Source organism: Oryctolagus cuniculus, chromosome 1 (assembly GCF_964237555.1).
Source record: "Oryctolagus cuniculus chromosome 1, mOryCun1.1, whole genome shotgun sequence".
NCBI classification, from domain to species: Eukaryota; Metazoa; Chordata; class Mammalia; order Lagomorpha; family Leporidae; genus Oryctolagus; species Oryctolagus cuniculus.
Window position 1 is genome coordinate 160,714,080 of NC_091432.1, and position 13,387 is coordinate 160,727,466.

A 13,387-nucleotide genomic window follows, 5' to 3' on the forward strand; every position below is an offset into this window, starting at 1 on the left:
GACCTTGGCACTTTTCCTCCAGAACTGACTCAGCGTTCCAAGGCCACTAAACGTTGTGCAAAAATGAAGTACACTCAAAGCAGAAAAATCTAAAAAATGCATGACTTCTACTCCCTATATCCAGAGGGCAAACAAGCCTTCCTTCCCTTTTCCGTGTCTGATGCAGTAACGGACGGCTTTAAATGAACTGTGAAGGGCCGCTCTGGAGAGCGCACAGGCGGAGACTGACTAGCAGGTCCACAGAAGGAGGTCAGTAGCACGGGCCCCTTGGGACCTCCCCATCGCTCCGCTTGGGAAAACAGCGCAGACGGGAGCTGGGCTCCGGAGGACCGGTCCTCGCGGTTCACCATCTCTCCAGGTGCTCTCGGCTCTTCCGGACCCTTCCGTCCTCAGCCCGGACAAAACTAACGGTTACAATAGTGGCGACTTAAACGAACCCGACCCGTCTTCGCCGTCGTGCGCACAACGGATCGCAGACCCTTCCACGCGAACTCAGACCCGCGCGGGTCCTGGCCAGGGCGTGGCCGCCGCCCGCGACAGCGTGACCCGGAAGTGCTCGGCGGCGGCAGCGGCGGCAGGCGGCGCGGCCAAACCGGCGCACTCGCGCGCGCTCCCGCGGAACTCCCGCCGGCCGTTCAGCTCTCCCGGAGGCGCGCCCGAGCCGCCGCCAACATGGCCGAGACGAGCGAGGAGGTGGCGGTGTTGGTGCAGCGGGTGGTGAAGGACATCACCAACGCCTTCAGGAGGAACCCGCACATGTGAGTCGCGCGCCTCCCCCGCCTCCGGGGGGTGGTCGTGGGCGGGCGGGGGCGGGGCCACGCCTAGAGCCGACCTCGGGCGGCTGGCGGGCGGACGGCGCGGGTCCTGGCCCTCGCGCCCCTCGGAGCGGATGGCGAGTGCGGTCCGGGTGGACGTGATGGGCCGCTCCGCGAGGCCCGCCTTTCGGCCCGGGGACGCGCTCGCTGCGAGTCCCTGGAAGTGACCTCGAACGACTTTTGTCTGCTGTCCCTGGGCGCCCTTCCCCGGGAGTTGAGGAAACTCGAAGGACTTCATCCGCAGGTCCTCAGCCGCGGTCCGTGCGAGGTTCACGGGTGCACACAGCCGCGTGGGTCGGGGCGGGCTCGTGCGGGACGGTGGTTCTGGGGGCTCCCGAGCCCCCTTGTTCTGGCTGGGCCGAGACCCCTCCGTTTGTCCCCCCGAAGGGAGTCGGAGGCTGCTTGTGACTTGCGCCTCACTTGTCACAAGACTGTAAAGTGACTCCGGCGAGACATTGTGTTTGGAAGGTGAACGGTGCGGTTCCCAGAGAGACTTGTGTAGGGCGCAGTGTGGGTCTGGGGCAGAGCGGATGCCGTCTGGACACTTTTTAGCACGGCTTGATTCATAAGTGAGCGGAGCGGGTTTATTTTTATCCGCGCCCTGCTGCCCTCCTTAACTGGCCACTACAGGATGGACACATGTATCTCTTCCTCCTCCTTTTGCATTTTATTCGGAGTACTCTGAAGATACCAGAAGAGTCTGTACTCTTGCTGACACTTTGGCTTTTATGTAACAGTGCAAAGGAAGCTATTAAAAGGCGGAGATAGCTACAACTGTTACAAAGCAGGGCACGGAAGAAGCAAGGGTGTAGCTCCTTTCCCATCCCTCCTCCCCGGATGAAAGAAACAAGGAATCCAGTTTTGCGCTTCATCTCACTGTTTTTGGAGTTTGTTTTTAGTATTGTATTTTTTAAATCAGAAGACTGATTATGCTTTGAAAGGATTCTAACTAACCTGTTCAGTTTTTTTTCCTTCCTAAAAGAGGTGCCAGCCCTACATCGTAATAGTGTGTTCTTTGCGAAACTCCAAGGTGATGCTTACAAAAGACTCAGGAGGCCCTCAGATGTCTTTGCTCCCTTGTGGTGCACAATTGGAGATAATGCAACTGTGCCTCATTAAAAACGAAACTGGTGACCTCAAAACACCTGCCGCCTCTGACCCCATCCACTTCCCTTCCCCTCCTGACTGCTGCTTTTTTCAAAATGCGAGTGTTTATAATGATTTCCTGGCAGTCACCATAGTGGCTGCTGGGCCTTCCGAAGAATGCTTTGATGTCTTGTATATTCCTCTTTCACTCTTTTTTGAGATTAGGAGCCTTAGTACAAACAGGACACATCCTCAAAAAAAAAAAAGTTGGACTAATAAAGGCCCTATTCACTCATCATTGGTGTTATTTTTTCTAAAAGAAATTTAGCAGCTGTTAGAAGTCTAATAAAAATATAATCATCTTGGTTCTTCCCCGAGGTGGACTGAAAGAGCATTGTTATTTCATATTTCGAGAAACTGGGTTTGAGTGTTCATTGACTTGGCAGTTTGACACAGTGCAGCTTGTGCTGCATCCCAATTTTTCTGGATCTTGTGTGCCAAAACTCAGAGTACATCAATATCCGTCCCTTAGTCGTATTTTTACTGTGAAGTCTCAGCATATTCTGTCAGTTTATAATTTACTGTTATTTATAAACATTGCATTTGTTCAGTTGAAAAGTTTCAACTGTATTGGGCATTTGAAGTAATGATATGTAGTGCTGGTCTGAAACATTTAATAGTTTAAATCATTGTTTATTTAAATAGTCTTCATCTATATGTTAGTGCATACTTCCCTGCAGTAAAAATCTTTGTTGATATTACCATTCATCTTTAAAATATCTTGTAATTTAGGCTTTTCAAAATTGTACTTCCCCAATCTGGCCCTTTTAACTCCCCAAATAAAAAGACTGTATATGTAGTTTAAAGAAAAAGCATGTTTACCTTTAAAGTTAATATCTAACTTCACTATCTTAATTATACTTTCAGTATTATCAAAGTTTTTCATTCTTTACTTTTAGTTTCCTTTTTTTCCCCTGAATAAGCTAGACTGTAATTTTATTAGCAGTCATCTACTCCATTAAATGTATCTATGTAGAAACATCCAGCCAGAAGGAATCAAAGTTGGAATTGGTAGATTGTGGAATTTGTTATTGTTAGGTTTGCGTATGGTACCCTTTCTCAGCCTTGGTTTCCCCTTGATCCTGGGATGCTGAAAAGAACACAGGAAAATCACTTCCACACAGTGGCACTCAACTGCCACTCTTAAGTATTAGGCCTAAACAGAATCTCTGTGTTTCTCACTGTACAGATATTGACCACATGAATGATGAGTGTGTGGCACTTTATAAACTGGGAAATACAATACAAATGGTGTTTATATGGTGACTTCAGTATGCAACTAAGGCTTGACCTGGAGACAGGCATTAGCTCAATGTATAGACCCAGTGCAAATGTGGAAGATAGCAGTTTATAGTAAAATTAAGGTCATGTTAAAGTACATAAGCATCCAGCTAGTTATTATTTTTAAAATTATTCATTAGACTCTTGTGTTTAGATGCCATAGGTACTTTGACTATTTGGAAATAAGTATAAAATACAGTTTTCCTACTCTAGGCACTCATGAATTTCTGGGATAATGGAGGGTTCTTTAATCAGTATGATAGCTACTAGCCATATGTAGCTATTGAGCACTTGAAATGCACCTAATAGAAATGAGGGATGGAATTTTAAGAGTTATTTAATTGTGATTGATTTATCCATAATGGCCACATGTGCTCAGTGACTGTTGTATACCTAAGACCTACCTGCAAACAGTAAAATAACCCTGCAAAGCAGTTTATAGTTGAGGGGAGTATGTCAAAATAGTTTGATGAGTTAGTGACGTAGAGCCTAATAGAAGTAGAGAGGACATTGAGTTTACCTGGGCCAGGACTCTTACTGGAGATGGATTTTAAACTTGACATTGATGTCTAGGTAGGATTCATAGAGGGAGCTAAAGAACTCCACAGAACAAGCAATGAATTGACCAAAAGTAGCAAAATGTGTTCTGGAATATACAGGAGGGCCAGATTATGGAAGTCTGTGACTACCTAGCTTGATTTTTTTTTATTCCATTCCTACATTCAGTGAAAGAGTGCCTTCGATTGACAGACATGATGCTGAAATGTCAGTGGTCTAGATGCTGGGTGTAGATCAGTGAACAAACTGGGTATGGTTGCTGTCCTAAAGGATCTTTAAACAAATCGGTACACAGATTATCAAAGGAGGCAGAACAGGTAGGAAGGGTACTTTGAAAAAAGTACAGGGGATCCCAATTTAGATCAGAAGTTCAAAATAGTACTTACTGAGAAAATAACATTTAAATTGAGACATGAAGGCTGAAAAAGAGTTAATTGAGGAAAAAATAGCTCCTAGGTAGTGGTAGGCCCCAATGAAGATTTTTGGGTAGAGGAATAGAAAAAGTGTTTTTAGAATTTCTACCAATTGAAATGAAGAATAGGTGAAGTCACCTGTGGTGCAACGCATTAAGCCCCTGCCTACAATGCTGGCATCCCGTATGGATGCCAGCTGCTCCACTTCTGATCCAATAAGGGATGACCGAAGTTCTTGGGTCCCTGCACCCATGGGGGAGACCCGGAAGAAGCTCCTGACTTCAGCTTGGCCCAGCCCCAGCCATTGTGGACATTTGGGAGTGAAACAGCAGATGGAAGCCCTCTGTGTGTGTCTCCCTTTCTCTCTGTAACTCTGCCTTTCAAATAAATAAAATAAATCTTGAAAAAGGAATGAAGAATAGGGGAGTCTAATAGTCATATTCTGGTTTTCATTTATTTAAACAATAGTATAGTTGTGAAAGTTTGAGTTTAGAGTTTCACAGTCCTAGATTAGATTTGAATCTTGGCTTGACATTTGACAGCGGGGTAGACTGCAGCAAAGTTCTTTCATTATCTATAAAATGGAGATTAAATTCCTACTTTGTAAGATTGTTGTGCAGAATAATGATATATTATGGAAAACCTAACCTACAACATGGTACATAACAATAAACAATAATTTATTATTGTTTATAGCTTTTTTCTAAATATCAGTTTTCTAAATAAAGTCAGTAATGTAATTTCAGTGATGCACAAAGTTGGTAATCTTTAGAAAGCTTATGAGATCTCTGAAATATTTTAATTGTCAGTAAAATTTTAATTATTAATATGCAAGGGTCAGTTTCTTCAGATATTTTACTAACTTTTCTTTTTGGTCATTCTGAGTGTAATTCCATTTAGGGGAAAAAAAAACAAAACCAACATAAGTATTAAACTTAAAAGATTTGTTCCACTTCCTGAATCCTTGGGCTGTTTTCTCTCTGGTTACCCTACATTACAGGGTTAAGTGTTCGTATTGGGAGAGTATCTGCTTCTCCCAGAAGGGAAGGGGTAGATGCTACTTTTGTATGTGATCAGTAGGTCTATTCTGGTGGACCCCTGATATTTCTGAAAGGTACAGATAAAAAGCTCTCTAAACCCAAGGAGCAAAGTCAGAATCAGTATATTATGAAGCTTCAAATTCTTCTGGAAGCCAGTGGATCCCATTACGAGGTGAGGGTCTCAAAGAAGTGTGTCATGGCTGTGTATGTCTTAAGTAAATATGTTAGTTCATTCCATATTCCTGAGCCTTTGGGGTGGCTTGCAGAGGTAACGTACAAAGGGAAAATGGTAGTATCTTTTTGAGAGTGTTAAAAGTCTGTCACTTTTAGGAGTTGGCATCGTGGCGTAATGGGTTAAGCAACTGCCTGTGACTCCGTCATCCGTATGAGTTCTGGCTGCTCCACTGCCACTCTGGCTGTCTGCTAATGCGCCTGGGAAAGCAGCAGAACTTGGCCTGAGTACTTGGGCCCCTGCCAGCCTTGTGGGAGACCAAGATGGAGTTCCAGGCTCCTGGCTTCAGGTTGTCAGTGAGCCAGAGGATGGAAGTCTCTCCCTCCCTCTCTGCCTTTCAAATATGTAAATGAATCTTTATTTCTTTAAAAATCCTATGACCTTCTTGGTAATGCAAGTAGTTATTGGCATACCACATTAAATATCAGGAGTCTAAATTGTAAGAAACCTAAAAAATGTTAAAAGTACAAAATTTAGTGGTAGTGAAGCAGTTTGCTAAGGGAACTAGAATATATTTGATATTTATATCCCATTCATTGTAATCATTAAAATGTAAAGCATTATTTAAGAGAATATATTAGCTTTTGATTACTACAGTGAAATACTGGAAAGAAACCGACTTTATGAAGAGAAAGGGTTACTAAATTCAAAGTTTCAGAAGTTCAAGGCCAGGATCAGGCAATCACATTGGTTTGGCCTCTGATGAGAGTGGCAGTGGGTAGACTATGGAACACAGGTGTAGAGAGATCACATGGAAAACCAGGAAGTATAGCAAAGCACTAGGCTTGACTCAGACTTTTATAATAATTTTTGTAATTGTGAGAATTACCTTCTGAGGGAAAACCCCAGGTGACCAAGGTCCTCCCCATATATTGGCTTAAGTTTTTTTTTTTTTTTTAAAGATTTATTTATTTATTTGAAAGCTACACAGAGAGAAGAGAGGCAGAGAGAGAGAGAGAGAGGTTTTCCATCTGATGGTTCACTCCCCAATTGCCCGCAACAGCCAGAGCTGCGCCAATCCGAAGCCAGAAGCCAGGAGCTTCCTCCGGGTCTCCCACGTAGGTGCAGAAGTGGGCCATCCTTCACTTTTTTCCCAGGCCATAGCAGAGCTGGTTTGGAAGAGGAGCAGCTGGGACTAGGACAAGCGCCCATATGGGATGCCGGCGCTTCAGGCCAGGGCGTTAACCCACTGCACCGCAGTGCTGGCCCCATGGCTTAAGTTTGTAGCTGCCCAGTATCATTAACTTACCATTTTGGTTTTAAAGCCCTACATGAGTTCAGAACCCAAATGATGTTCACACTATAGCAATGTTTATTGTGAATTGCTAAAAAAGTATTATAGAATATGTCCCATGTAGTCCCCCTTTGTAATTAGGGAAAAAAGTTGAATACTCAAACATTAATAAAGCAGAGGGATGACAAATGGCTTTTAGTTTGCTTTTCTCTGAGTTTTCCAACTTAAGTGTGAAAGTAGAATTCAAATGGACAGAATCTTGCCAAAAATCTAGAAGGAATTGGTCTAAGTCCTGTTGTTTTGTTTCAAGGGTTTTGACCAAGTATTAAGAGGGCCAAATTCTTAACTTAGCCACTAGCAATATGACCTTGGATGATCCCTTTAACCTCATTTGACCTCAGTCTTCTCTTAATGGAAAAAATGAAAAAACTGGAGGAATGAGGTCCCTTGAATTTTAAAATAATTCTAAATTATCTGGAAAAAAGTAGACTATGACCTAAGGGACTAGGCACAGAAGTCTGAAGTCAAACACACTGTATTTGGAAGCTAACTGACCTACCTATCTTTATACAGTACATGTTGTATTTTTTAGGAAGCAGCAAAGCACTGTTTCTTTGGATCAAATAACTTGACAGCAGCTTAGCCTTTTTTGCCTCAGCTTCCTCATTGTTTCTCTTTATAAAGAAATTTTATTTATTTCAAAGGCAGAGAGATGGGGAGACAGATAGTCTCTTCCACTGATTCATTCCCCAAATGCCACAGCAGCTAGCACTGGAACAGGCAAGCTGGAGGCCAGGAGCTCAATCCAGGTTTCCCGCTAGGATATTGGATCATCAAATTTTGGAAAACATTTTGTGTTTTAACATTTATTAGGGTTCTTTTTTAATTCAAAAGTATACAGATGGGAAAAAAATGGCCTAAAATCTCACTGACAGGATAGCTTTTATTGATATTTGTTTCTGCTCCGCATATATTTATTACCAGGCAAGCATTTGTTAACCTCTTTTTTAAAATAGAAATGATGCATACAAATGATTAGATAATTTAAACTGGATGAAAATAAAATCTTAGCTCAATACCTTTGTGTCTGCAAAAGTTTCTTGATATACTTCCAAAAAGTTTTTTACTCATCTATGTATCTTTTAAAGTAATTATATAAAAGGCTTTAGGGTGTACATTGTGTTCAACATCCCCCCCACTTCTTTTCCCCCCTTTACCGTGACTTGACAGTTTCCATACCAGCATATGCAGATCTACCTTTTCTTTTTTTAATCAGTTTTATCACATGGATTGGTCATATTTATTTCATCACTGTTAAATTGGTAAACATTTAGATTGTTTCTATTTTTGTTGCAATGGTGTAGTCAGCATCCTATTTGTGTATCTTGGTAAAAAATAATTTCTGAGCAGTAGAACTGTGTCAGAGTATGTGTATTTAAAATTTTACCCTACATTTTCAAATTGCCATCCAAAGATAGGTCAGTGTTTAGATCCATCAACAGAATACAGCAGACCAGTTTTCCCATACCCTCGCTATCATTAACAAACTGGTTTTTCATTTTTGTTTTTTTATTTCTAGCAATCTAGTGAGCTAAGTAATATTTTTAAAGGGGGAAATATTAGAGTTTTAAAACTACTCTTTGTGAATAGAAAACTTTTGAAAAAGCTGGTATTATATTTAATTCTCTTTATGTTTTACATACTAAGAGATGAAATTGGCCTGATCCCATGTCCTGAAGCACGGTATAACCGGAGTCCTATAGTCCTGGTTGAAAACAAACTTGGTGTGGAGAGCTGGTGTGTCAAGTTCCTTTTGCCCTATGTACACAACAAGCTCCTTTTGTACAGAACAAGAAAGCAGTGGCTGAACAAAGATGGTAAGTATGAACAGTATCTTCTTCATCTGGCTTTTTGGAAGCAGAATGGAATATAGTGAGAGAAGCCCTTGTCTAGGTGTTGGCATTCCTGGATTCTAGCTCTGTCTCTCCATTTGCTGCCTGGAAAGTGCTTAACCTCTCAGTCAAGTGAGGAGTTTGGAATGGATCACTAGTTTTTTAAATTTTGCATCCACAGTGATTATGTGGATTCCGGTTAAATTGCAACCGGAGCAATTTTGATTTTGTCTGTTGATGTATTGGGGGCATTTATAAGATTTTATTTGAAGAAAGCACCCTGTGGCTTAAAAAAAAAAAATCACATACCACTGAGGAGCACTCTAGCTTCTGTAAGCTCAGTCTCTGAAGCTAATCCTTCAGTATTTTATGGGCGATAGAATATAGCAGTCCAAATGGGATAATGGCAGCGTGGGGGAGGTAGTTATATTGTGAACCAGCCCAGTGATTCATGAATGTGCCATTGCACGGTGAATCCCAGTTGAGCTGTGGCCTTCTGTGTCCTATTCCTGTGCTGAAATGAGCAAAGGAAAACCATCCAAGCATTCACTTCTTCTGTTCCTGAGAGAGTTCTTTTTTTGCAGCAGACAGGCTGGACTGTTCTCTTAGTGTTCCCACCCATTAAGACTTCATGTGCACAGATTTTGTTTATCCTTTTAGGCTCACATCAGCTCTCTTATTTTGAGGGAGTGTCCATCTAAGAACATACCTTTCACTGTTGTAAAGCTTCTTTCCCTTCCCACATACAATGTGTAGTACCTTCAGAAGTGCTCAGTGTGCCTGGAGGCTGACTTTGAATAAGAACTCTATTTCTTAGAGAATTTTAATTACCAATTTGGTAGTCGTTACTGAAAACCTACTCATATTAGAAGTGGTTCTGAGAAATGTGGGAGATAGAAAGATGAATAATATATGGCCCTTTTGTTCAGTCAGGTTTACACTGAATGATAAACAGTGTCTCTGGGGGTACAAGATGTGGGGAAGAGTGTTGCCAGAAGTATGACACACTGATTTCTTTGAATTCCTTTTAGCACTGTGGTTAACATATTGTTATAATAGGTTAATAGCATTTTTCCCCATTTAGACCATGGAAAAGTAGTCTGATTGGAAGACTTACTGAAAAATAGTATCTTTTTCTGTGTTATTATTTTACTCAGCTAATCCTTTGTTACTTTTTTTTTTTTTTTTTTTCCTATTTGAAACACAGAGTTACACAGAGGGAGAGAGGGAGAGGGGGAGAGGGGAGAGAGGGAGAGAGAGAGAGAGACCTTCCATCTACTGATTTGCTCCCCAGGTCTAGACCAGGCTGAAATCAGGAGCCAGTTATTTTGTCTGGGTCCACTTGTGGGTGTCAGGGGCACAAGCACTCGGGCCATCTTTTGCTGCTTTCCCATGTGCATTAGCAGGGAGCTGGATTGGAAGCAGAGCAGCTGGGACTTGAACTGGCACTCATATGGGGTGCCATGTTCATAGGCAGTGGCTTAACTCACTACACAACAATGCTGGCCTCCGTTTTAAAAAAAAATTTGAAAGGTAGAGTTGGGGGCAGGAGAGAGATCTATTTCTTAATTAGAAAGCTGTGCCTAAATTTAGGCATAGCTTAACTGTATGGTATAAACTTTGCAGCATGAGTTTAGACATGAACTTAAAGGCAAGAGTGTTCACTGTTAGAATCTTTTAAACTCTCATTTCATCACCTAATGAATTAGTCAGGTTAGTTTTGTTGAAGCAAAGCCATGTTTGTATTCTGCACAGAATTGTATATAAGCCCACATGTAACTCAGGAGGGGAAAGATAAATTATTTTATGTAGAAAATGCAACATGAATTTTAAAAAGTCAAAAGCTGCAGTTGTTTCAGATCATTGGCTTTTGCCCATTAAAATATGTGAGTCCAGCCCACCTTGTTTTTTGTGGCCTTCCACATTCTTCTATTTCCCTGTTTCTTCCTCTCTGGGCAGGGACTGCAGGCCTTCTTGTGTCTCCTTGTTAAATTGTTTAGTCTTGGTGGGCCCGGGGGACCCATGCTGAAGGCCAAATGGTGAAGTTCACTCAAGAGAATAGTGGGCATCCGAGTCCTGATGCCACTGCCTGTGCACAGAGTCAGCTTTTGATTTGTATCCTCATGGAAGTAGTTTTCAATTTCACTTTGTTAGAGTAGGTGAAGAGAGCATAACTTCTCATGGTGTCACATACTATACAAGTTGTTTATTTGTAGTCTTATCAGTAAAAAATAAGGACATGAATTTCTGACTTAACAGAAAATGATATCTGAAAATGCTGAGTAATGAAGAGTATTCTGTCCGACTTATGAATCAAAGCAATTAGAGCACAGGTGAATGTTACTAAGCAAATAATGTCAAAAATATTGGGAAAAAGCAGTTAATGAAAATGGCTGTGACTTTAAAATCATTTTGTTTATTAGATGGATATGAAGAGCCAAATGAAGAAAGCTGACAATTTAAAAAAACAACTTCAGAGCATCATTGTCTGCATGATTGATCATGCCAAAATCTGAGGCAGTCGCCTAAGGGTAGATTCTGCAGCTGAAGGTGACCTTCACTCCTGGGATGGATTCTTTTTTTCTTCTTAACCCAGTGAAATCCATGTTTTTATTAATGTACTGACTTCCTTAGGTATTTGGGAGCCAATTCTATTTAGTTAGAGATTGGTATTTTTAAAAAGTCTACTGTAATAATAGCTATATTTAGTTTGGGGGAGGAATGATACCATAATTTTGATTTTTTTTTTTTTGAGAAATCAATGACAAATACGAAAAGCAAAAGAAAAGACCATAACATTGGAGTCCTCACTGGGCAGAGTTCTCTCCCAAATTATCTTCAGCTGTGCCCTCTGTCATTCTCTTTTGTCCCTCCCTCTCACAGTGCCCAGTCTCAGTCCATAACTCAGTTATCTCTTCAAAAACCATCTTCTGTTCTCCATTTCTTTTGCTGGCCAGATCTTCATTAATTCTCATCTGGATAGCTGTTATCTTTTGTCTGGTCTCCCCCATTTTTAGACCTTCCTACACTCGTTCTTCATGCCACTTAGCCACTCATTTCAAACAGCACTTCCTAATAGCACTTAAGAACAGTTTGAGAGATGCTTTCTGAGACAGATCTCATCTTGGTTCACTGTGCCTCCAGGGTCAGGTAGAGTTCATATTCCTTAGCATGGTGTTTGAGCTCCTTCACCCTCTGCCACCAACTTTGTAGTCTACAGCAAAGGTTGAAGAGTCTCAGCCCCAGGCTAATGGTTGTATTCAGATATATTTCATTTTAGTTTCTGCAGTGTTTAGAAAAGTTTTTTTAATTTATTTTAGATTTATTTATTTATTAAAAAGTCAGAGTTACACAGAGAGAGGCAGAGGCAGAGAGAGAGAGGTCTTCCATCCGATGGTTCACTCCCCAATTGGCCGCAACAGCCAGAGCTGCACCGATCCGAAGCCAGGAGCCAGGAGCCTCTTCCAGGTTTCCCACGTGGGTGCAGGGGGCCCAAAGACTTGGGCCATCTTCTACTGCTTTCCTAGGCCACAGCAAAGAGCTGGATTGGAAGTGTGGCAGCTGGGTCTCAAACCTGCACCCATATGGCTTGGGCATTAACCTACTGCGCCACAGCACTGGCCCCTAGAAAAGTGTTTTTAAGTAGTTAGATGAATGCTTAAAATCAAGATGAAAATCTTGATTTTAATCTTTTTCACTTTTTTAATCTTTTTCAGTTTTCACTTAATCAGAAGCCTTAGCGTGGCAACAGTTGTCTAGGGTTTGTAACCTTTAGTTTGCTTAACGGGGCAAGTTTTTTCTAGCAAATCATAACCTCTTCATGCCCTTCAGAAAGCAAGGTAGTGTCAGTTGCCACCTCTCATCAGGTTTGCTCTGCTGCTTTTTTGACACGTTCTATCCACAGTCTGCATTCTGTCTTCCTTTGAGGTTGCCGTGTTCTACTGCCTTACTTCCATGCCTTTGCTCAGGCCAGGTTCGTCTCTTTTGTTGTCATCATTGGTGTGGCTTCCAGCTTAAGTGTGCATGCACATGCATTCACACTCTGTCCCATGAAGGCTTTTTGATTGCTTCAGGAAGCAGTACGTCCTTCCCTGCACTCTTATGGGAATCCTTTATTCAGGTAGCTTGCATACTTGTCACACTGTGTTATAGTCGATTATTTTGACAACCTGTTTCCCCAACCAAGTTGTAAGTTTGTTAGGAACGAGGACCATGGCTTTTGTTTACTCAGCACCTTTGTATGTTCAACAGACACTTGTCAAATGAGTCACAGGAGTTTGTTAGCTTAGTCTAGCTGTTGATTCCGTGACACTATACTGTAATAAACACAGCCTGTCTTAGGGTTTACCACATAGCTTTACCTCAAACCTCTCTTCCTGAGCTAATCGGAGTGTATTCTGGGGGAAGAGATGAACAGTCTGAATTGACATTGGGTCTGTTTCTAGATGCATGAAAACCATTCTCTGTCGGACATAGTGGTAAAACTGTGACTATTACCAGGTGACTGCTGATCTTGGGCATTTCTAGAATGCTCTGCGGTGAAGAGGGCATATTAGTTTTTCTCTGACTTCTGTAGTGTCCTTACAGCCTCACCTTGTTACAGCTGGAATTGAGCTGCTTTCCAGTGTGTAATGTACAGATTCATTTTCTCCTGTGATGTGATGATGCACTAGTTATTTGCTGGAGTGTATGTAACAAAGGAACACTTGCTGGTATATATTCTCATGTTGGAAGAGAGGCCTGCTTAATTTCAAGAGACTGTAGGAATTTCAGTTC

The 13,387-nt window shown here is 41.9% G+C and overlaps 1 protein-coding gene across 3 annotated transcripts in view; it reads left to right on the plus strand.

Annotated features, from left to right (window-relative positions):
- Positions 1-624: 624 nt before the first annotated feature.
- PTAR1 (protein prenyltransferase alpha subunit repeat containing 1) overlaps positions 625-13,387 on the plus strand; it is a 55,749-nt gene continuing 42,986 nt past the window's right edge. For all 3 annotated transcript variants that reach the window (XM_008256252.4, XM_051846459.2, XM_051846452.2), the window contains exons 1-2: positions 625-758; positions 8,427-8,596. In XM_008256252.4, coding sequence (XP_008254474.2) covers positions 673-758; positions 8,427-8,596 — 256 coding nt within the window. In that variant the 5' untranslated portion in view covers positions 625-672. The remainder of the gene's footprint in view (positions 759-8,426; positions 8,597-13,387) is intronic.